Source organism: Silurus meridionalis, chromosome 24, assembly GCF_014805685.1.
Source record: "Silurus meridionalis isolate SWU-2019-XX chromosome 24, ASM1480568v1, whole genome shotgun sequence".
Taxonomy (NCBI): Eukaryota; Metazoa; Chordata; class Actinopteri; order Siluriformes; family Siluridae; genus Silurus; species Silurus meridionalis.
Window position 1 is genome coordinate 16501512 of NC_060907.1, and position 25171 is coordinate 16526682.

A 25171-nucleotide genomic window follows, 5' to 3' on the forward strand; every position below is an offset into this window, starting at 1 on the left:
ACCAGTTTGTAAACGGGGCAAGAGCGCAGACCCCCTTGATGGTTAATATAAGAGACCATGAATGTCTCTTGGGAATGACATCTCGATGCTGAATCGCCAAGTGTTCCGATTGAGCGGAACACCCTCAAGCAATAGATCAAGCAATAGTCGATAAAATGTAATATGCGGATGCCCTGGGGTGTTAGAGGAGCAGCTTTTGTGAAAGTGCAGGGTAAGAGTGTAAGGCCAAAACAGTAGAACCCAATAGGTAAGAACCGATTGGTAAGCTTCGCCCCCGAAAGTAAACCTCAGGAACTTCCTGTGTAGGTAAAGAATGGGTATGTGGAAATAAGCGTCTCTCAGATCTATCGTGACAAACCAGTCCTGACACGATCTGTTTTAGTGTGAGCATCTTGAACCTGAGCTTCATGAGTAAGCGTTTCAGCTGATGCAGATCTAAAATGAGATGCAGCCCCCATCCTTCTTGGGAACTATGAAGTACCGGCTGTAGAATCCAGAATCTCTGTCGGGGAAGGGACCACCTTGATGGCCTCTTTCCTTAAGAGAGTGTATACTTCTTGTTCCATGACCAGAGCCTGTTCAGTCCCGCCAGAGTGGAAAATAACGTGTTGAGCTGAGGTGGAAGAGATCCAAACTAAATCTTGTAGCTTCTTTCTACAGTGTGCAGGACCCATCGAGACACGTTTGGTCATTTCAGTCTATACATGCATATTTATATACATACCTACAGTAATTGTTTTTATATATAGTGTGTTTGTTTGTTTTGCTTGCATATCTAAACAATGTTTACTTCTTTCTTGTTTCTGTATCTCTAATTTTGGGTTTTCTTAGTCTTGTCATTAACTTGACCTAGTTTACCTGTTTTTCTCTGGACCATCTCTGACTGCCTCCATACTATGATTTATGATGATCACTCTGGCAAACGTTTTTAAAGAATAATAGCGTTTACATCCTTTGCCTTTTTTTTCCTTTGTGATTCTATTTGTGTACCTTCAAGGTGTTGTATTTGTCATGGAGCAGATTATGCTTTTGACAAACAGCTGACTTTGCTGGATCTGTGGTTCTTTTAATGAGATTTTCGCCTTTTAAGAATAGGTCCATCAGTTCACTTTCATCAACAACCTGCAAAAACACATGTACAGGAAATTGGTACGGATATTAGTCATACTCCAATTTGCTTATATGAGTAAATAAAATCTTCTGTAAGTTTCTCCCAAAATGATGAACAAGTTCAGCAACTCTAACACTTCCTCTTGGGCCTTTGGACCCTCAACTCTTAGAGCTTACAGATACATGCTATTGTGTCACTGTATTCTTAAGAGTATGATAACAGATTGACTGCCATGCTGATTGTTTCACTGGTGGTGTATAATGTGTAAAAGTGTATAATGTAATGATAGGTGTATGTATTAAAATTCTCTAAAAAAAAAAATACATCTCACTGCATTTTATCATTCAGTTCATTGAAATATGACAATAGCCAGAGTCGTCTTACCGCATCCTCTTTGAAATCATCTTCTTTTATGCATTCACCAAGTTTTATCTCTTCATCCAACTTAAGTAGCCAAGTATTAGCTTGCTTGTGATATTCTTCTAACTCTTGAGAGGAAGCCTATATAAGCAATTAATGTATACATTTTAATCAAAAAGGATCTAAAAAAATCATCAAATTATACTGTTTGTCAGTTTCTTATTTCTGCTAACAAATCAGACAAAAAGAAGATAGTCAGGAAATGTCTTTTCAAAGTCACAACAATTTAATAGTTACCTGTCCATGTAGAATCCTTTTGGCAATCATTTCAAAGCGTTGATTGAGCTGATTCAGCTTGGGCTCTATTTGAGATTTACAGTGCTCGCCCCTGTTTTTAATGATGTCTTCAGCAAGACTTTGCACATCTGCCAACTTCTCACGCATGTCCACCAATTCTGCTTGTAGACGCTGAACAGTTTAAGGGAGTAAATCAGGTTTAAAACCTGGTAATGTTGTTTATTTCACCCCTTTGTGAATATATATATTTTTTTATTTGGTAGATTTAAATGTCAAAAAAATACATTACAGAATTTTTTTTGTTTGCCATTAAAGAAAGCAACATATGTAAAGAAACAAAGAAGCAGGTTGAAGTCAAAGCCTCCAGAAGAACTATGGTACATTTTCAAACATATTCAGTAAGAAGAGGAAAAGCAAAAGTTCATCATGCCGAATATCAAGCTTGTTCAGTTTGTTACTGTTTGCTGCACTTTGTAGTATTTTTCTTTTAAGTAGCCACATAAATGTAAGTAGGATTTGTGTGAATGTAGTTACAGATGGTTTGCCCTAAAGTGTGTACAAACCTTAATGGTTTGGTTATTGCAGCCCCTGGTCTCCATCTTGTCTAACTCATTCTCAGATCCGTCTATCCAGGCATTTATATGAGCAACATTCTGTTCCAATATATTCATCTGATTCTGGTAATCCTGCCAAAAAAATTATTTAAATTTACACCTTGCATTTACATTCTGATTCTTTCAGGATTAATAGTTTGTGTACAATTATTTCACTTACATCTCTAATTTGAGTTCATCAATTATCTACTATAATGTATCATCAATAATAACTACTTATTCATAACATGTATAACATAAGTTCATAATCCTATGGTGAATGTTGTAAGGAGAAGTCTATTAGAAGGACCAATATGTGTATAGATAATTTTATTCCTCACCAGTAACATATTCAGCCACTGTTCACAACGTGAAGTTACAGCAATCCAGTTGCAGTTCAGCAGGCTGACTTTGTCATCTATTAAGCTTTCTTCTCTTAGCAGTGGCTTCAGGGTTTCTGCTAATTCTCTTACTGAATTAAGTTGGGATGCACGTTGCTCTGTTTCCTTATGTGTGGCCTGAAAAATAATTACAACAATTATATACGTAACTGCATCTTTCAGTAGTTTGATTTTGAGTTGTTTGAGTTGTGTAGACATTAAACATTAAACATCAAACTACAAGATTTAACAAACAACAACAACATATTAAAGTTTTTATAATCTAATAGATGGTCTTAATAATACACAAACTAGACTACTGTAAAAAAAAAAAAAAAATTCCTCAATCTGATAAAAAAAACAAACATAATTTACAAAAAAAACCACCACAAAGCAAAAGCAACCCAGAAGTAATTATGTATGTATAATTATGTATGTTTTATATTATTATTAAATAGTAATAATAATATGAGGATTAAAGTCTCTACTTAACCCATGTGACTCCCAGGAGTAAACTGCATTTGATACTACATTTTAAGTTTAATATACCAAGTTTCGGCAGGTACGCACCTTGGCCCACGCTAGCTCCGCTTCCAGGTCATCAGGCATTCCTTCTACCGATGACCGACAAGTCAGTTCACCATCAACCGCTGCTAGCCATTCTGTTAGACTTTTTATGTCTTTTTTAAATTTTCTTAATAACTTTAAACTCTTTTCTAGTGCTTGCTTTCCTTCTGTAACCTGTACAAAAAAAAATGAGACAGGCTGACTGTTTTACATCAGCAATCTGCTGCTATAGTAAAAATTAGCTGCAATAATAAATCAAAACAAATTACATTAATAGAATTATATTTAAAAAAAATTAAAAGAACAATATTTTACCATACTGAATATAACATATTTGATACTGATAATGTAACTAGCGATTACTGTGAGCTGTGTGCATGGGCGTAAATCCCGGGGGGGACGGAGGGGACATGCCCCCATCTGCAATCTGAATCTGCTCTATTAGCGATTAAAATATGACTTATCTAGTGAACGTTAGCTTGTTTATAATAGCTTGTAGCATAGTGCACTGACACTAACACGCCAAAGCCGTTTCCCATGCAGTGTTTTATTTGGGATGAATTGGTATCATGTTAATTTAATATTAACACACAATTAGCATATTGTTTATCTGTGCATTTACTAAATGAGCACTGTGCTACATCCGAACTGACCCCATTGTATTTTATTGCATAATTAATTTCTATTCTGTTCTTAAGTGTCTTAAATTGAAATAAAATGTTAAACCTTTTTTTAATTCCTTGTTTTGCTTTTTTCATTGAACCTGAGAAAGTTTTTCACTGTGGGGACACGTTTATAAGTACAATTTGACTGTATTATTTGTGTTTTATATTTATTGTTCCCCCCTTCTGTTAAATGAAATTTACGCCCATGGCTGTGTGTAAGTTTACTCACTGTTAAAATATTTCTTACACTACAGGACAGACTAGCATGAGACCTAATACAGAACAATATAACTTCATTAAACATTTCTCTCACTTCATTTCACTTTAGTAAAGATTTAACCCCTGTGAAGAATAGCTTTTTCATACCTGTGAACCCAAGTCGTTGTATATGAGTTTGAGGCTTGTCAAACGCTCGTCCAACTCTTTGGGTTGCTCTGTCTGCTGTCTCTGCACAATTTGCCTTCCTGTCTTAATTACCGTCTCCACTTCTGATTTCACTTCACTTAGACTTTTATACAATTTCTGCAGAAGAAAGATGCATTGGTTAGATTTAAATATTGAGTAAGTGTTCTAAAAATTAATTGTGAAGCATCTAAATCAGGACAACATATCACATCAAACATATTAATATATTAAAGGTTATTAAACAGAAATGTTTAAAAAAATACTTTATTTCTAAATTATTACTGCTCCCAATATGCTAACAAGCTTTAGCTACTTAAAAATGACTGGGTAATTATATACTCCAAGTTAAACCCTGGCATGACTCTAATTAATAGGCTGCAGGAATCTGTAGTGATCGGCTTGTTACAATATGCCCAAAGAGCATCATGCCATTCTAAACATTGCAGCTATGACTGCTGGTGAAGTTCAATATACACTGGTCATCAAAATTAGAGAACATTTTATAAACAATTGAACAATTCTGAAATAATGTCATCTTCACTGCTCAACAGTTGAAGGAGTTTTTGTCCTGTCTATACCATGCTACCAGAACACCTTTTCCACAAAATAACTAAGGCATTTAAAAAAAAACATTATTTTGCAGAAAACACACTGATCAAAATTAGAGAACACTTTCAGATACCTCCCAGTTATTGGTATTAATCTGGCAAATTGTTCTCTAATTTTGATCACCAGTGTATGTATCAAAAAGGCTGCCAAGAGACCTCAAGCAATAATACAATCGCAGAAATATCTGTCATGGCCTTTACATTTCTTCGGCGGGAATTAATACAGAAATCAATCACATTTTGGGAAAAATAAATATATATAAAACAATAATATAAATTAAATATAAAAAAATATATATTTATCACATTGTTTGTATGTCTGTTTATTGAATTCATTCTTAAATTTGAATAATTAATTATGAATATTTGCTTTTAGTTTTTTGGGCAATTAATTAGACAATTAATATTATAATATATAGACACAAGGAAAACCCCATTTATTTGGTTTGTAAAATCAAAGCTGATTGTAAAACAATCAAATCCCACCAACAGATTCACCAAAATTACAACTCTAGTGCATCTGTAAGATCAAACTCACTCATCTCTACGTTTGAAAATACATTCTTTACAACCTCATAACTGTTTTCCTTACAAGTATACAATTATAGCAAGTATACTATGTGGCCGAATACTATGTATACTCCAAACTATTCCCACAAAGGAATGATGCCTGGAATGATTACTGCATGCCACCTTTCCTCGTCAAGCATCAGTGCCCATTCTATTGCACTCATGTGACGGAATAAACACAAACCATACAGCTCCAAATCCCAAAATCTAATGGAAAACCTTTCTAGGAGACTGAGGACTGTAACTAGAGCAAAGGGGAAATGCACAATAGACCTGATTTTGGATTGAAATGATCTATTCGTCTGTGTCCACATACTTTTGGACATAAAGGGTAAATAATTTCAAAATCTATTTAAATGCAAGAAAAATAAACTCATGGTACACCATATTATTAATCTATTATTCAACAGCTGTCCTCTAGATGGGCAAGAAACATACGTGTGCAAAAATGCAAATAATTACATATTTAATAGGATGCACAACCATATAATACCCACCATGCACTGCTCCAACTGGGACTGCACCACATCATACTCTACACTGTGGATGCTCAGTACCCCCAGTTCATTCTTCACCTCTTCCAATACACGTTCACATTCCTTCAACCTCTGATCAAAGTTAGCTGGCTTTTGGAAAAGTCGAAACTTTGCTTTCACCTCCAATAACTTACCCTTACAAAGAATGCAAAAATAAATTCATAGAGTTAAACAAATTAATTCAAAATCAAAAATAAATTCTAAATTCAACATTTTTGTCACAATTTGAAATTGTGAATGTTTATAATGCTTACATATGTAGCATCAACCTCTGGGATCATTTTGTCTGATCCATCTTCATCTCTCAGTTTCTTCATACCATCTAAAGTCACTTCATGGCCATTCAGTTCATTCTGAATTTTCTGAAATATAAAATGTGTTGAAAAATAGCTTAAAAGTTTGTTTTAGATACATTTACGGAATGTCTTGGTACAAGGTATAGAAATAATCATAAATAATCAGAAAATTCTGTATGAAACTGATTACAGCTGGAAATATGCAAACCTGAGCTTCCTGAGGTATCTGAGCAGCATCTATACCATCTGCAAGATATGCAGCCAAATGACGATCTGTTGTCTTTAGAGAATCCTGGATTTGGCGCAGAGTTTTGTCATTCTCGTTCTTCCACTGTAAACTCTTCTCTAGCTGCTGTCGCTTTTGTAAAGCCTGTTGTTCGGATAACAGAGTAAAACAATTTACAGCAATTTTGAAAAAATTTACATAATAGGTCAGTTTTCAGACAAAAATTAATGCTGGCTGCCAGATATCATGTGCAAAAACAGAAATAAGTAAAACAATCAAAATATCCAAAAGACAACATTCCAGATTCCTCAAGATCCCTAAAAATGAACAGCAAAAAGTCACCACTGTCAATTAAATCTTCACAGATGCACACACACACACACACACACACACACACACACACACACACACACACACACACACACACACACTGGTCAGTCATAACATTAGAACTACTGTCAAGTGAAGAATAATAATACTATTTGTTTTATTATTATTAGACTTGAATGATAAAAAGAGAAAGGTCTGAAGGTCAGTCATGTGTCAAACATGGTGGCAGTGTTATAATATGGACATGTACACTCACTGGTGTTTATTGATCATGTGACTGCTGATAGAAGCATATGGATGGATATTGTATAGAGCTGTATGTTCTGCTTCATATGCTGCAAAACTGATGGAGCTTTACAGATAAAATGGTTTAAAAGTATGGTGAAAGCAAGGGTCTCGGCTTTCACCTCAGCGTTTGGTGATGTCTATTATTTCCAAAATGTAGGACGTCATTGACTGCAAAGGATTTACATCCAAGTACTAAATATAATTCTAACATAAGTATATGATTTATGATTGTACATATACATTTGAACCTGCAAAACTGGAGAGGCTGTATAAAAAATGACTGCATTACTTTAACTGCAATATTGTTGTAAAGTTATTTATATATAAAAAGTAGCAATATTTCTGTTACAGTGAACTTCTTAAAGCTGGAATTTGATCTTAATCACACTGTGTCATTGCAAAGCCACTGAGACGTTATCATGTGTTTAAACATTAACATATAAGCTACATTAATACCACATACACTGTTAAATAAATGCATACCCTTTGCATAAGTTCATCCCAGCGAATATTGTAATCTTCCACCTTCTTTTGAATGAGCTCATCAAGGACTCCTCCATCCATAAGAGTCTGAGACAACTCACGTATTTGGTTGCGATTATATTCAGGATGCTCTTTTATCATGACATCTAAGGACTGAAACAAAAAAAAGCCATGAAAAGAAATAAATAAAATTACCAAAAAATACTAAACTAGATTGCGTAAATGTAAACGTCTCTAGGTTACGTAAGCAATCCTATCTCCCAGAGGAAACGAGGCGCTGAGTCAGCAACGATTTAGGAATGCTTCTGCGTGAACACGTTTTGAACCACATCGGGAAGGCACAACGTCACCGGCGGGGTGACCAGGAAGCTATAAAAAGCACGTGCGCTGTAGATGGCGCTAGCTTCTGATAGGGAAGGAAGCGCTGCAGGGATGCAGGGAGTGTGGTCTGGAGACACATCGTCTCAATCCCTCAGGAAAATAGGGTTACATACGTACCCCTTCAGGAACTCTCACTGCATTAACAACGCTCTGGGAACGAGTGTCCAATACCGCCATACTGACTAATAGGTCTAATTGGCACAGCTAGGTCAAAGGACAGAAAGGCCAGGAGTGGCGCTAAGGTCAAGGCTGGAGAACCTGACAAATGTCCTGGAGAGATGCTCCAGAAAACAGGGCCTTAGAGGCTGCCACACTCAGAGTGAACATATTTGTACAGATGTTTATCTGTAATAAATGGACATTTAGTGCAACCCAGATGAGGATGGGTTCCCTCTTGAGTCTGGTTCCTCTCAAGGTTTCTTCCTTAAGCCATCTCAAGGAGTTTTTCCTTTCCACAGTCGCAACTGGCTTGCTCATAAGGAAAAACGTACACTTATAAAGAACATATTAATTTTTATCACCACATTATCTGTGTAAAGCTGCTTTGAGACAACGTTCATTGTTAAAAGCGCAATACAAATAAAAATGTATTGAATTGAATTGAACTACACCTAGATAAGTGGTTCTCTGTACTGGAGAAAGCCCACTTTTTTTGCCGTTCATTCTTAAGCCCAATTTCTTTATGTGGGCGAGAAAGACATCTCAATGCCGGATTAACAACTGTCAACCAATAGTTGATAAAGTTCAGAATACGGATGCCCCGGAGTCTCAGGGGAGCCAGAGCTGCATCCAGACACTTTGTGAAGGTGCAAGGTGAGAATGCAAGGCCAAAAGAAAGGACCCGATATTGGTAAGCTTAGGCCCCAGAAGCAAAACTCAGGAACCGCCTGTGTAAGGTAAGGATAGATACGTGAAAGTAGGCATCCTTTAGATCTATTGAAACAAACCAGTCCTCAGACCTGATTTGGGACACAACATGTTTCAAGGTGAGCATTCTAAACCTGACCCTCATTAGTAAACGGTTCAGCTAACACAGATCAAAATAGTTCGCAAACCCCCATCCTTCTTGGGAACTATGAAGTACCGGCTGTAGAACCCGGACTTTCTGTCTTTTTTTTTTTTTTTTATAAGAAAGTATTTACTTCTTGTTTCATAACCAGAGCCTGCACTGGTCCCACACAACTCGTTGAACCAGGGCAGGCAAGACCCGAAATGAATCTCTACGTTGTGCATGATCCATTGAGACATGTCTGGCAGGCTTATTTTTTAGGCTGCCAGATAGTCTCTTAAGGTAATCAGTCTTTTGAGACTGACCTCTGATGTGCCTAGAGTTGCTGGGGCAGTGCCCTGAGCCTGCTTTAGTGGCCTCCTAAAAGGCGGGCCACTCGCTGGAGATAGTTGTTTGAAGCAGCCAGGTCTGAAGCACGACGCAGCTTTTGGACATTGTCATCACCCATGTTTACAGGAAGAGAGGTGAAGTACAGTGCACTCTTCACAAGAGGGAAGTAACCACCGAAAGGTGTGCTTCTGAATCCCGGAAGAATGTGCTGGATCTCTGGACTTCCTTACGAACAGATCACAGTCTGTTCGTCTGACAAGCCCATCTCCAATTTCCAGATCCAACTGCGAGCCACAAGACCGCAGTCACTGCTTCACCTCGCGAAGAAGCGGGACCGCGAGGAGTGAGATCGTCTTCCTTGTAGAGTGTATATCCCCCCTCCACCCTGCCGGTGATGTCACAATTTTCCATTGGACAGATTACACATGTGATTCAGAGCGTTTTCATGCAGAGGCATTCCCAAAGCATTGTTGACGCAGCTCGGGTTCCTGAAGAAGAACCACTTTTTGTTCATTTGAACATATCTTTAAAAAAATCTAAAATTCCTCATATTTCTATTAAAGGCCCTCTAATATACTTGAGTCCAGCAGGAAGTTCCTACTGTCCTCTGCTGTTTAGTCTTATCTTACTGAAACAAGCTCAATATCTTAAACTGATGTAACTGAGACTATTAATACTTTTTATTAACCACTGTTACAAACTGTTAGAGTCCTACTTACAGCCAGAGTGTCAGCAATTTTGTCTGCTCCCCCTTGAAGGTTCTCCATATCATTAAGTTTCTGTTCCAGTAAATCCATCCAAGTATTTTCCTGTTCCAAGTAGCACAGCAATTCACACCAACAAGCCCACACCTCCTACAATTAAAATGGAATGATGCATAAGGTTGAATGACTGTTGTAGATGAATTAGCAGGGATTTTTATATTGACTACAGTTAGATTACCTCTAATGTCTTGTATTTCCCATCAAGCCGACTACACAGCTGCTGGTAGTTGGAGGTCAAACCATCTAGTTCTGCTTTTAGGGTCTCATGTGCTGTGGGTGGAGCCTTTGCAATAAAACTGTTGACTTTATCTTCAAGAAGGTTTACCTTTACTTTTTTCTGATGGATTTCTTCTTGAGCTCTCTGAGTGGTGATCAGTAAAGTGAAAAAAACACACAAGACACATTCAAAGTTTGTTTTCTTTCACATTTGGCTTCACAAAATCTCTGCTGCTGCTTTGTCTAGGTATTTTGGATAAACACCCTGTGCACAGAAATGTATCTCACAGCAACATATATCTTAGCATGACTGATTACTGAACAGGTGACCTCACATTCCTTGGTAATTTTATCTTAATAAATGTGTATGAAAGGCTGTTTATTTCAAATTACACAGTAAATCTAAGGAACTCTCAGTTTTGACCTTTAACCGGCTTGCAATGGAAACCTGAACACATGCAATCTACACTTCTATGGCTTAACAATTTTTTTTTTATGAACATGAGATTACAATTAGTCATGAAACCCTAAAACTCTTAAATAAGTTAAACAGGCAATAGGAGTCAACTGAATGAGTACATTAATATGCTATTAAATGAATTTTATTTTGGTGGAAGGAAAATAAAAAATAATAAAGAACATGGTTCCTTTGAAACTTCAAAACCTTAACATTGTTATAAGGAACAATAAATCTGTTTTGTGAAAACACCATTAAAAAAAGACTAGTTTGAAATGACAAACCTTAAGTTCCTCCACTGCCGTATGAAGTTCTTCAGGTGTTTTATAACGGAAATCACTCTCCAGGTAATCTTCTTCTGCTTGTGTAATCCACTCTTGCATCTCTTGCATTTCTTTCTTCAGGCTCACGGTCATATCCAGTCCACCTTTCAGGGCAGATTTTTTTGCATATGCCTAAAGAGAAAGCACACAAACATACCAGAGCAATCCATTTCATTAAATATGTCCTTGAAATCAAATAGACACTAAAATCCTGCATGTATGCCTTTCTTTAATCTTGTGCAATATTCAAACTTTACTAGTCCTGCTAATTATTACCTGTTTGCAAATTAGTTCCCACTGAGAATTGAGATCATCAAGCATCTTCTGTAGTTTGAGAGTAAATGGTGGCTCTGATTCCTTTTTCAAGAACTGTCCAACCTCATTGATTCCATTAAGACTAGGCTGGACAGTATGAATGTCATTAACTAAAGCCTGGAAAATAAAATAAAAAAATGAGCAAATAAATCAATTTAATAATAAATAAAATGAGTACCATTTTGCCAACACAGATATTGAATAATTAAGGACTCACTATGCACTGTTCTAGTTGCTTCTCAAGAGCCTCTGAATCTCCTAAAGCTGGCCACTCCTCATTCAGAAAAACATCAACTTCAGCCATCCACTTCTGCAGCGTCTTTGAGTCATTCTAAAGGTAAAAGAGATTTTCTTCACATTAGAGAAGAAATAATATTTTGCTTACATATGCAGGGCATTAATAAAGTTTTATGAAAAATATTCATTCATATTAAATAGCCTCATTACTTTTTAAGAAAATGAAGTACTAAATGGACTTAATAATAATAATTGTTTATTATTCTCCTTTTGGCCCTGTCAATAATTCTACATTGAGTTACTTTAAAAGTAAAAATTATGACAATAATTAAAATCCATGCAACCTGCTGGTTAACCACAAAAAAGACTGAACATATAGTTAAAAAAACAAAGAAAGAATCCTACTTTCGAAGCCAGAAGGTTATCAAGATGTACTTATGTGCCGCTCTCAATATTAATAACGATCCTGCTGAATAGAAGTGATAACATGCTTTATACTCTTCCATTCAAAAGTACTAGAATGACAAAAGCAATTATTTTGTCTTTGGTAAAGACTATAGATATTTAGATTTGCGATCAAAAGCTGTATATGAGATAATTAATCAAACAATGGCATCCGCAGACTATCGCATTCTTTTTTCTGCGATGCTTTACTAGGCATGTACCACTGTTTCTATGGTGTTACTATTTGTTTTAGGGGGCTTTTATTTAATTTTCCCTTTGGCAGGAAAAAGCTGTGGTGGACAGTAAAAAAATAAATGGTATTGATTACTGTACTTAAGTAGCTTTTTCTCATATATGTACTTTACTGAAGTATTTCCATTTGGGAAGGTTTTTTCTTTAACTTCACTACATTTTACTCTTATCTTTACTCTTATTGCTCTAACTTGCAGCACATCCTTCCCAGCTCGATCCCACTGCCAATCGGTATAAATCTTTTGCTCTTTCCTAAGTGTCCAACATTTCATACAGCTCCTCATATGCCTTTCCTTTTGATTTTGCCACAACCCTCTTTACCTGCTGCCACATCTACTTGTACTCCTGCCTATGTTTCTCATCTCTCTTATCCCAGTTCTGTTTCGCCAACCTCTTTCTTCTTATGCTCTCCTGCACTTCCTCATTCCACCACCATGTCTCTTTGTCTTCCTGTCTCTTTCCAGATGTACCCTCCTAGCTGTCTTTCAACACTTCTGCAGTAGTTGCCTGTCTGACCTCTTCCCTGAATCTCACATTTACAGTCTTCCTCCTTCAGTTTCCTCCATCATATTCTTTTTTCAGTCCTCGCTTCCGTATCAGAAACTCTCTTCACCTGCACGGCACTACTGCACTGTACTCTCTCTTTATCAGTCATAGTACCAACATTTACAGTGTCCGCCCAAGACTCCACTCTCCTAAACTTCTTTCTCTGATGTTTTTGTAGATGTCTTCCCCCTCTCCTTCTCCTCCTTTAGCCAACAGTAGCCAAATTTCCAACGGTACCCTGTTCTTCTAACAATACCTGTGGTGGTCTTAGTAACCCGTATGTGATCCGCATATTTGATTTGGCACGTTTTACGCTGGATGTCCTTCTAAATAAAATTACCTTATTGTCCCTAATATTAAAAAAGAGAAACTCAGATGCCTAAGTCTGCTTTTGACTATATGCCATGCTATTTTCTCAGCTTCCCTGATTGCATATCACACCCAGTGTGAATTCTGACACAAACATGTGTTTTGATTTGATCTTTATGTTTTTAAGTCCTGTCTCTAGCCCTGACTTGGTACTGATCTTTCTTTTGCCCACATATGTCAATTTCAAGTCAAGTCAAGTTTATTTCTATAGCTCTTTTCACAACAGACATTGTCTCAAAGCAGCTTTAAAGAAATCAACAGTCAAGGTGAACGGTGTGCATTTATCCCTGATGAGCAAGCCTGGTGTATCATAAAATTATTTTTTCATTTCATCATAAATAGATTTTTATTATTATACCACTTAAAAATCATGTTTTTATTACCAGTTGCCAAAAATATTAAGATAGTACTTTGAATAAATCTTTATTAATTTATTAAGTACCATGTTTTGAAGAAAAAAAAAAATCCAGGCAGTAATTACAGATTCTTCCATCAAGCAAAAAAAAAAAAAAAGAAACACTTAAAAGTAAATAATTCCATGATCATTTTAGTAATTATAACTATAATAATCTTCTAATTGTCAGCCAGATGGAGTGGCACTGTTACTCTACATGTCTATACTTGCCAGCTGTTAATGTTTATTAATGATTAGTAGTTTCTACTGTTGTAAAGTCTTTGTCAAGCCTGCAATATCTAATTTACACATGACTATATTTACATTTAAAGCATTTGGCATGTGCCTTTATAGCAGGTTCTGTTTTTTAAAGGATGCTAGAATACAAACCAGATGGTCCCTATCCTCTTTAGTCCAAAGTGCGCAGCGACTATTATTTCCAAAAAGACAATAAAAAATTAAAATTAAAATTTTGATTTGTCTAACCACCAAACAGTTTGTCACTTTGCCCTAAGTACATTTTAAATGAGCTTTGGCCCAGAAATGACAGCTGTGTTTCTGGATCATGTTCACATATAGCTTATTTTTTGCATGATAGAGCTTTAACTGTATTTGTGGATGTCATAGTGAACTTTTTTCATACAATGGAGGTGTTTCTGAGCCAATGCAATGATTTCCATTACAAAATCATACCCACAGATCTTGGACTTTCAATATTAGATTAAATATGTAAGAAAATAATTAAATATTTGATGCATAAATATAATTAGATTTTATTAAGACAATATTATTATTTGGATTAATCGAAATATACAAAGGCTAGTAAACAGCTTCTTTGGGAAGCGAAAGGTATTTGAGTGGTCAGACATTCAGAAGTGTTAATTGACTATTAAAATAGAACATGTAGAAATCTTTGTCTGTCTGTCTTTCTATGTGTCTACATACTTTATATATATCCAATAAAGTCACATTATTGGTTATGTAAATTATCGATTATTTAGTTTAATTTTCAAAAATACCATTTAATAGCTTTATAAAGTGGATAAAAATACCAGAAAATAATTTCCAACCAGCTTATGTGATTTACTAAAAAAAAAAGAAATAAAAACAATTATCCAATCACTTACCTGGAACTGTTCCAGCTTACTCATGTGTTCTTGTAATTTTTCAATGTTTTCTCCTAGCTGTTCAGACATGTGTCTCCAACAGGCCATCATATTGTCCATTTCAATGTGATACCGTTGAGATATCTCAGGGGGAGCTTTCTGGTACACTTGTTCAGCCATATTATTAAGATCATCCTTTTTACTCTGCTGCTCCTGTTGCGTGGTTTGAATTGCCTAAAAAATACCATCACTGAATTACTATGCTTGTTGTTTTCAGTTATTGCTGTCTTACTCAAGTCATGCTTATGGAGAAAATCTTGCTAATTAATGTAGTCAAAGCTATACAGGGTCTCATTCTTAGGAATAGATGTTGGATGTTGGATGCATTAAAGACAGAGTTTCTGCTCCAAATTTCAGATTGTCCACATTATAAGAATCCTTTTGCCCACTTTCCACTTAAAATGTAATTGTATGCATCCAAATTATGAGAAACTTTAAATATTTCTCTGGTGTGAACTCACTCTATCAACAAGGTAATGATACACATAATACTTCAGGTAGTTTCTAAAAAAAAAATAAGTGGCTCCTTATGCTCCAGTTCAAGTGTAAAGACCTTTTGGATCATAATGATCAACTGTTTATTAGTAATTTTGATTTGATAAAAAAAATGTAATCTTGCTTCTAGAAAACCTCCCAAATACACACAAACTATTGTGGCACATTGATTGTTTACCTCTTTGGAATAGAGTATAATTGTGATTTTAATACATTAAAAAGTTCAATCTTAGAGAATGAAACATGATATCAGGAGTTATAAAGTTTATACAATTGCAAAAACTCTTTTCTTTTAAGTGTTGGAGGCACAAATCGCTGGCAACTAAAATAAAAAGTGTTATTTCAAAACCTAAACAAACCATTGTGTCTTTCAGTCTTTGCTCCATGACTGGATACTCAGTGACAGCACTAGAAGGTATTTTGCCTTCAAATTGCTGCAGCCATGCCATTAGAGCTTCCATTACATCCTTGTAGTGTGCAGGGGGAAGACTGGTCTGGACTAAGAAAAGAAAAAACAGAAAGACTGGGAATAAATGTTTATTTATTTATTTATTAAATTTATTCTCAGTATGGTTGCATTGGAGGTATTTTGCTTTTGCTTTATACAATACATATACACAAAGAAATGAAAAAGAAAAACGCAAAATGATTAGCAAAATAAAATTTTTATTACAATGATACTAGAAGACAACACTTACATCAAAAACAATTATAAAGGGTGTGTGTGTGGGGGGGTATTGTTCATGTTTAGGAGAGTCGATCATATTACAGAGTTTTGTTGTCTCAACCTCACTTCTGTTAGCCCACAGCATTCAACAGCACTGATATATGTCCGATCTGACTAGGGTGGTCACATGGAACTTGAAGGGCATGCGTATTGTAGTTAAAAGTAGGAAAGAACATTTAAAGCTCAAAAGAGACTGGATTGGTCGGTTCTATTTTAGTCCATTCTCATTAAATAAACAGGGTGTGGCCATTTTAATACATTTTCCTGTTATTTTAGAACAGACTGAACAGGATCCTGAAGCCACATTTGTTCTGATTACTGGTGACATCGGTGCGAAACCCCTAAATGTTTTAAATGTGTGCAATGGTCTGGGGATTATGGCTGGTTATATTTATTGAATCATGGATGGTAGACAGATCATCTTTAACAAAATCACTTGTTCTTCACAAACTGCAAAAGTTGTCATTTTTCAGGCTTAGTGGACATATAGAGATAACCACATCCATGTTTCAAGGACTATACATTTTGTCCTTTCCCCATAATTCTTATTCCAGATCCAGATATGTTCTTGCCTATCAGACATGTTAATTGGGTAAGATCATGTAAAAATAGTCCAATGCCTCTTTCAGTGTAGCCCAGTGTATATAGATTTAATAATTTTAATAAAATCTTCTTAATGGAAATTTAATAGTTCTCTCCTTAAAGACAACTCTTACTCTCAGTTTCATAAAGAAAAAATATGCCGGTACTGGCAGGACAATGAATTCTGTCTAGTAAACTGTGCCACAAAATAGGATGCAGCTAAGGCCACCTTGAGAGGCCACAGTATTTTGTTTACTGCCTGGCATAAAAAAAAAAAACAGTCTGAGACCAGGAGAAAATTAGAAGATGAGGTCAACAATTTGGATCTGACTCATAAAACTTCACCTACACAAAACAACTGGAATCTTCTAAGTGAACTTAAACTATTCAGAACATGAAATAAAATTTCTAATGTTTAGCAGGCAAAGGTTTTATCAATATTGGAATAAACCTAGTCACCTCCTATCATATCAACTCAACTCTAAAAAAGCTGAAAGGTCCATCAAGGCCATTAAAACCACTGAGGGAATATTCTCATATTATCAAGCTAAAATAAACTCCAGTTTTAAATATTTTAATGAGAATCTGTACACCTCCACTTGTGAACCTCAGGATCCTGCCACTTTTTTGGATAAGATGCCCCTACCTTAAATTTCAGAAGAGGACCAGGCCTTGCTTAAAACCCCTCTCACAGAAGAAGAAATCTTTGCAGCTATTTAATCTATGCCTAGTGGGTGGGCACCAGGGTTGGATGTGCTGTCTCCTATACATGTTCTTTTGTGTTGTCCCCTATTTTCATGCCAGTAGTTGCAATTTTTTTTGGAAGATTTCAAAATTGTAAATGTTCATCACCTGGAGAGAATTCCAAGTAAGATCATTAAACCTGACCAAGCTGGATTTATTTAATGGTTCAAACAATGTCCATCATCTGTTGAATATAATACACCATTTCACTGTAGATGGTGACCTGGCTGCTATAATATCTCTTTCACAGGGTTGAGTGGAGGTTTTTATTTCAAGTGTTGGACAAATTTAAATTGGGCTTTAACTATATCACTTGCATAGTGGCATCCAGGGTGAGATGGCAGGGGGGATGGAACACCGTCTATCATTATATGCAGACGATGTTCTTCTTTACTCAAAGCAACCACTATTATTCATTCCTGGTGTTTTGAAAACAATTAATTGGTTTAGTCAATCCCAAGCCATGTTTTTAAATACCCCACAAACTGTAAAAAATGATAATATCCCTTTTACATTGTAATTGACATTACACTAATGAATGTGGGGTGGTTCTTTGCCCAACAAGCAGCTTTATTATTGGGCTGCTCAGATTAAACAAATGCTAAGATGCTTAAAACTATACAGACTCTTGACCTTGTGGGTCAGTATGGAATCCTTTGCATGTGCCCTAGGAATGTTAACATCCCGCCCATTTATTAATAACTTTATGGAAATCCACCCAATAGCTGAAAAACCTTTTGTTATTTGACACCCTCTTGGCTTGTCTCTCTACTTCACAATCTTGTGTAGCCTCTTTCTACACGTCTGGCAGAGCTTCCTAGGCTGCCAGAAAGTCCCTTAAGGGTATCAGTCTCTCGAGACTGACCTCTGGTACACCTAGAGCTGAGGCTATGCCCTGGTGCAGTTCTAGGAGCCTCGTAACACGTTGGTGCTGGTATAGCACCACCGTGGTGTGCAGGCATGCAGCGGCTTGACCTGTTGAGGCATAAGCCCTACCCACCAGCACCGACGTGTTATGCAGGGGCTTGGTGGGCAATGTCGGGGTGTGAAGGGATGATGCCACCCCTGGGTAGAGATAGCTGGCCAGCGTCTGAACCCGGGGCATGACTCACGGTCTTTCATTCTCATGATGTTAAAGTACAAGGCTGCCTTTGGACTAAAAAGGAGGGCCAAATACGGCTTTGCCCAGGACCTGGACACCTCGGTGGAGGTTGTGAAGCAGGTTGCAGAAAGTGTTCGTCAAGCTTGCTGGCCGGAAACGATCTCTGCTCATCGGCCGGCCAAGACAGATCTAGCTTGGCAACGGCTCGAGTCATGAGCTCCTCTAAGCAAAGCCGAAAGCCATGATTCTGAAGCATGCGAATGAGTGCTGGACCTGGCAGGAGAGGCAGGAGAACGTGACTAGCTTGTCTCAAAGCCCTCTGTGAGGTCCATTTGTGAGCCCCAGGAACTAGTGCGCCGCTCCGCTAGGCGAGAGCGAGGCCAGAACCACGAGGACCGGGAGCACCCTCCTCGAAGAGTGCCCACCGAGAGCGGAGCATCCGCATGGACATGCGAGCACAATGTGCACAGTTGGCTCCCTTGATAAGCAACTTTGCATGCTCTCCTTCCAGACAAGCCACACAAAGGCTGTGTACTTAGTCTTCTTAGAAAACTTCATATTGTATAAACAATCGACAAACAATTTGACATAGAATACACAAAGAGTGCCTAATGAACACACAGAAGCTTGCGTCGGCTTTACTCCATGCGCTTTTTATATCTTCCTTGTCATGACATCACCCTGCTGGTGACGCCGTGCTTTCCATTGGACGGATTACAGATGTGATTCAGAGTGTGGACAAAGTGCATTTTAATCTTAATCTGTGTTTAAGAAATCAGATAGCTTTCTGTTTTTCAATTTCAGTAATGACAGATTTATTCTTATGTATTAAAAAAACAACTATTACGTGATTTTTTTTCTCCAAAAGAGACTAATCATACACATGTTTACTGGTATTAAAAGCATTCTGATGGTCTGCTCATTGGAAAAAGAAAGAATTCAAGAGAGAAATTGAACCACTGGGCCCAAAAATGGGGTATACAGTATATGCAGTGCATAAGGCCGCCACACATCTGGGGCATCATTGCATGTAATGTATTTATCCATGTTTTTTGGTAGGGTGAGTGGGATGCCAACCATGATCTTACATATCTGTCAGCAAATGTCCAGTTGCACCCCCCATTGTGAGGAGCTTAGTTGTTAAGGCATTGGACTTTGGATCAAAAGATCGTGAGTTCAAATGCCAGCCACACCAAGTTGCCACTCCTGGTCCCCTGAACAAGGCCCTTAACCCCATAACTGCTCAGTTATATGAAAAAGATAAATGTAAGTTGTTTTGGATAAGAGCATCTGCCAAATGCTGTAGGTGAACATGTTAGTCCCTCATTCAAGGTTATTAATAACAAGCCAAAGATAATTCAATTAGAAACCTGTAGGTGACAAATTGGGGCTCTCATATCATAAAAATTGATAAAATGATTTGAGATAAATCTGTTTAGATTATTGTTTAGTGTCTTTAAAATTCAAAATATTGTTTGATTTTATGATAAACCACAAAACAATACAAATTTTGTTTAGAACAGCAGTTTTTGAAGTCAGTGATAAATACTGGTGTATTCTCATTTTATAAATCTATGGGAATATAAGTATAAAATGTTGTGAGTAAATAAGACTGTATTACCCATCAAACATTACTCACCTAATACAAGCTGTTTCTCTCTGGCCTTTAGGTCTGCGAGAACATTCCGGTAGTGGTCCTGGAACGCCACTATATCAGCATCAAGGAGCACCTGTGTTTCCTCGTTCTCTTTTAGCTCTTGAAGTTGTTCAGGTAAGTGATCCACTTCCGGTTCAAGCACAGACAGACGAGCTATCTCATCCTAGAAACAGCAGTAAACATTTGGTCTATGAAAGATACTGATTATGAAAACGAAATAGAGAAAATACAGCTTTAGTATTTAGATGTTTATGCTAAATCTAGACATTTTCAACATGATATAACTAACAGCATCAACATGGTCAGAAATAAAAAAATCTTATTCTCTGCTAGACTACTGCAACAGCGGACCTTTTATATACAGTTCTACAACTTGTACTGTACTTAAAAACTATGTAGAAAAGGGGTACAATATATTAATATTAGACAAAACACAACAAAAAAGTAACACATAAAACACAACATATAACAGAAAAATATAAACTTATATCTTTCGATGCACAATACTTCATACATAAAGGACTGTATTTCCTGTTGAGAACACTGTCTACGCTCCAGGAAGAGCTGCTGTGAGTTTCTCTGAGCAGTTTATTCAAGTTTATTTCTAATGAAGAAGTTTTACTTAATCGGTCAATCTAGAAGTGAGGCTATTTGTTTATTTATGTTGTTTCCTTACTTTCAGATTAGCCATAGAATATTTTTTTTACTTTGTGATAGTAATACAAATGCCTGTATCTGTTGATCGGATAAAACGGTGAGAAACAATTGTAAAAGAGGGGCAGAGCAAAATGCTGAAGGTTTCAGTCATCCTTCTCAAACCTTCTGACCAGAAGTTCTACAGTGATGGAAATAACCAGAAATGTGGGAAACAATCTCCAAAAAGTGTACTTATGGTGTTAATGGTTTTGATTAGTCTTTAAAATCAAAAGACATCTGATTGAACCAGGCTATGTGTCCATGCTATGGACAGCAAGTTAGAACAAGGAGCAATCATGAAATTCTGCATAAAAGAGGGAAACTCTACCAGAGATGTTTGACACAACATACAGCGATGCTACAGCGATAAAATTGAAACTTGGATATATTTTAAAGTAGTCAATGTGCAGCTTGTAGAGATTTACTGTCCTCTGAAAATAACGTAACATACAGCCATTATTGTCTAAATAACCACAAATAACTCAAATGTGAGTATAGCCTAAGTAAACATGCAAAAACTTTGTCCAAAGTCTAAATATTTTGTGTAAGCACCAGTGTTATCCAGCACTGCCTTAATCCTCCTGGGTATGGAATTCACCAGAGCTGCACAGGTTGTTGCTGGGATCCTCTTCCACGCCTCCATAATGACATCACGAACACAAGTACACATTGTCTACTCTAAAATATATCCAAGTTTCTATTGTTTTGTCCCTTGAGAACATATAAAAAAATGGTTGTTGAAAGGTAGGAGGCGTACTCACTTTTGTGAGATAAATATTGTGTTGGTCCCCTTTTGCTGGTAGCATTCGAGCATTAACAGCATTAAACTCTTTAGCAATTTGAGCTACAGGAACTCATCTGTTTGATCAGACCACACGCATCAATAAGCCTCGGCCGCCTATTACTCAGTCACTGGTTCACCACTGTTCCCTCCTTGGAGCACTTTTGATAGATACTGACCACTGCAGACCAGGTACAGCACACAAGAGCTGCAGTTTTGAGGATGCTCTGACCCACTCGTCTAGACGTCACACGTTGGCACTTTGCAAACTCGCTCAAATCCTTACACTTGCCCATTTTTATTGCTTTTCACACTATGAGGACAAAATGTTCACTTGCTGGATAATAAATCTCACCCACTAACAGCGATGATGAAGATATAATCAGTGTTATTTGCTCACCATATACCATATACATATATACATGTGTGTGTGTGTATATATATATATATATATATATATATATATATATATATATATATATATATATATATATATATATATAATTAAGATGGCATTAGTTGGGAAGACTATACACAAAGTGAATGAACTCTCTAAAGTGAATAGCTAGTGCAATCTTAAACAAAGTCTTTTTTTTGCACAGAAAAAAAAATTCCCATTAGCTAAATCATATGGCTCATAAAATACAGGCGAAAAAATCATGACTTTTCAATGACTTGTCAACAGTGTGCTATGCAAGACTTCAGAACTTTCTCTCAATTCAATGCTAAATAATTTAAAAGGGAATTTAAGGCTTATGAAATGAGTAGCAGGACTATATGAAATCAGCACAAACAGCTGTAACATGGAGAACTGTAACTATAAACTTAACGATTATCTCCATTCCTATACCTCAAGCAAAACTATGCTGCTAAAAATAACCAAAGATGCTAATTTAAAGCAAATAAACAAATAAAATGTAATATATATTTAAATAATATATATAATAATATAATATATATAATATATATATATATATAATATATTATGATAAAAAATAATAACTAAGACTAATTAAAAAATAATCTGCCAACAGAAAAAGACCAATTAGAAACCACAAAGTCACAGTGTTTACATTTTAAATGGATCAAATAGTAGTAATAGTAATGATAATACATAGTGACTACAAAACTGTTTGTATTTTAACAGTTCCACATAAGAAAATGGCCATGGTTCTCAAGGTGTGTCTGTGGATCCATAGGGAATGTATTATTATTGATAGTGATCTTGCGAGAATTATTACTTTAACCTCAAAAACACTCAGACAAATTAACCTACAATACAGTAGACATAAAATGCCTACACACCCCCTTAAGGTGATAAAGTCAACAAACCAACTGAATAACAAAAATCAAGTGAAAACTAAAAAGAAAAAAGAAAATAAAAATAATGACTGGTTGCAAAAAAGTGCACACCTATTAAATAATTTGCCAAAGTACATAGTATTGTTGTAATACAGCACTCTTGATTTAATTCTTGATTTAGCAGTTTTATTCCACTCTTCCTTGCAAGAATGCTACAGATGTATCAAATTGCCTGTAGTTTTCCTGCCATTTGAAAATTTTGTAATATTACTTGTTAGTATGAATAAGTGACACGTTTCCATGTATACACATGTGGCCCATCTTTTTAGCATTTCAAAATGTAGATTTGTTTTTAAGCCATTACTTTGTTAACTTGGATGTGGGTAATTGGTTATATTATACTTTTTATCTTGTTGGAAGGGAAAAGTTTTCTTCATCTATGATTTTATTTCCTTGAATAGAGCCCAAGTCTCATCTGAAGAAAAGCAGCCCCATAGTGTAAGCTGCCACCACTATGCTTCCCAATAAGTATGATGTTCTTTGGGTAATGTGCAAAACATACATTTAAGTTCTATCTTGGCCTCCTCAAAACTTTTGCCACATGGTTTGCAATGATTTAGGTGTGCTTGGGTGTTTAATTTCCAATTTTAAAGCGCTTTTGACACCATAACCGGGGTATATAAAAAACATGAGAGACAATCAAATGCAAAGAATGACCAGCACTTGCCAGATATTCCCACAGCTCCATTAATTTGGGCCCAGGTCTCTGTAACCTCTCTGGAACGTTTTCATCTATACTTTTGTTAATTTTTAAGAGACATCCTTTTCTTGATAATGTTACTATTGTGCCCCATTTTCTCCAGTAATTGGTTGCCTTTAGGGTGCTCCATGGAACTAAACCATATATACTTCAACTATACACATGTGGTCCATATTTTAAACATTTCCTAAACATTTCATACATTAAAGATGTCAGTATTGTCACATCCCTTATCTGCCACTACCAAAGTTGCAGACTAAAACAGTTCCCCAGGAACTCAAGCTGCGTCGAAATGCTTTGGGAACGTGCTCTAGTGTTCACACTCTGAAATAATGTGTGTAATCAGTAAAAAATTAGACACTGGCCGTCACCGGCGGGGTGACGTCACGACTAGAAAGTATAAAATGCACATGGAGTAGGGCGAGCCCAACTTCTGTATGTTCACAATACACTCTGTGTGTATGTGTTGAATTGTCTGTCAATTGTTCGTCAGAAAAAATTAAAAATTAATTAGCGGAACACGCTAAGTCGGTTCTCGAGAGAGCCGGCTGCATGTCAATGCCATCGCTTCACTCCCGAATGGCTCTCCGAGGGAGTGCTCCCTCCTTGCGGGGCAGAGCCAGTTCGGTTTCCGGGCACATTCTGATCGCGTTTCTATATGCGATTAATCCACTCCCAGAGAGCACTCCTCGAGTGGTAAATAAATAAATAAATAATAATAAAATAATAATAATAATCCAGTAAGCATTTTTGGGGGTTGTGACCTGTGCCGTAGCCAAGCTACATAACTTGGCCTTCTCATGAACTGACAGTCCCTCTATCCAATAAGATGGATGAGCCACTAAAGAGACTGCTAGGGCCATTGGGCCTGGTCGTCATTTTGTGGGCCCTCTCTGAGCCCCCCTTCGAGCCTCCGGCCGAGACATCTTTTAGGCATCTCGCTATCAAGACTGCATTCTTGTTGGCCATTTGCTCTCTTAAGAGAGTAGGAAATCTACAGGCTCTTTCTGTGGCCCCCTCCTCCCTGGAGTTTATTCCAGGTATGGCCAGTGCCTTTTTGTACCCAAGGACGGTTAACACGCAAAAGGTGCCCTCGGTCGTCCCATGACCTGTAAGTTTAAAGGCATTCTATCCTCCTTCTTCTTAGTCCCCAGACCAGGAAAAATTAGTGAATGAACCGGCTGTGCCTGGTACGCGCACTGGACACCTAAGTCCATAGGACGGGTCCCTGGAGAAAAACTGACCAACTGCTCATCGAAAATTGCTCAACTGCTCATCGAAATTTATTTCTATAGCGCTTTTCACAACAGACATTGTCTCAAAGCAGCTTTACAGAATTTTAAGAGTTAAGGTGAATGGTGTGCATAATCCCTGATGAGCAAGGAAAAACTCCCTTAGCCACACTGG

The 25171-nt window shown here is 36.8% G+C and overlaps 1 protein-coding gene across 9 annotated transcripts in view; it reads right to left on the reverse strand.

Annotated features, from left to right (window-relative positions):
- Nucleotides 1-25171, reverse strand: part of dmd (dystrophin) — a 199083-nt gene that overhangs the window by 125685 nt on the left and 48227 nt on the right. For all 9 annotated transcript variants that reach the window (XR_006924152.1, XR_006924151.1, XM_046837542.1 and 6 more), the window contains exons 21-39: nt 20208-20388; nt 15773-15912; nt 14880-15092; nt 11728-11841; nt 11472-11627; nt 11157-11327; nt 10378-10560; nt 10155-10289; nt 7716-7868; nt 6597-6758; nt 6347-6454; nt 6054-6227; nt 4340-4495; nt 3312-3482; nt 2703-2879; nt 2332-2454; nt 1769-1939; nt 1496-1612; nt 991-1122 (exon numbers count right to left, since the gene is read on the reverse strand). Coding sequence is in view for 7 of the 9 variants with exons in the window: in XM_046837542.1 (XP_046693498.1) it covers nt 991-1122; nt 1496-1612; nt 1769-1939; nt 2332-2454; nt 2703-2879; nt 3312-3482; nt 4340-4495; nt 6054-6227; nt 6347-6454; nt 6597-6758; nt 7716-7868; nt 10155-10289; nt 10378-10560; nt 11157-11327; nt 11472-11627; nt 11728-11841; nt 14880-15092; nt 15773-15912; nt 20208-20388 (2937 nt within the window). In the remaining 2 variants the exon portion in view is untranslated. The remainder of the gene's footprint in view (nt 1-990; nt 1123-1495; nt 1613-1768; nt 1940-2331; nt 2455-2702; nt 2880-3311; nt 3483-4339; nt 4496-6053; nt 6228-6346; nt 6455-6596; nt 6759-7715; nt 7869-10154; nt 10290-10377; nt 10561-11156; nt 11328-11471; nt 11628-11727; nt 11842-14879; nt 15093-15772; nt 15913-20207; nt 20389-25171) is intronic.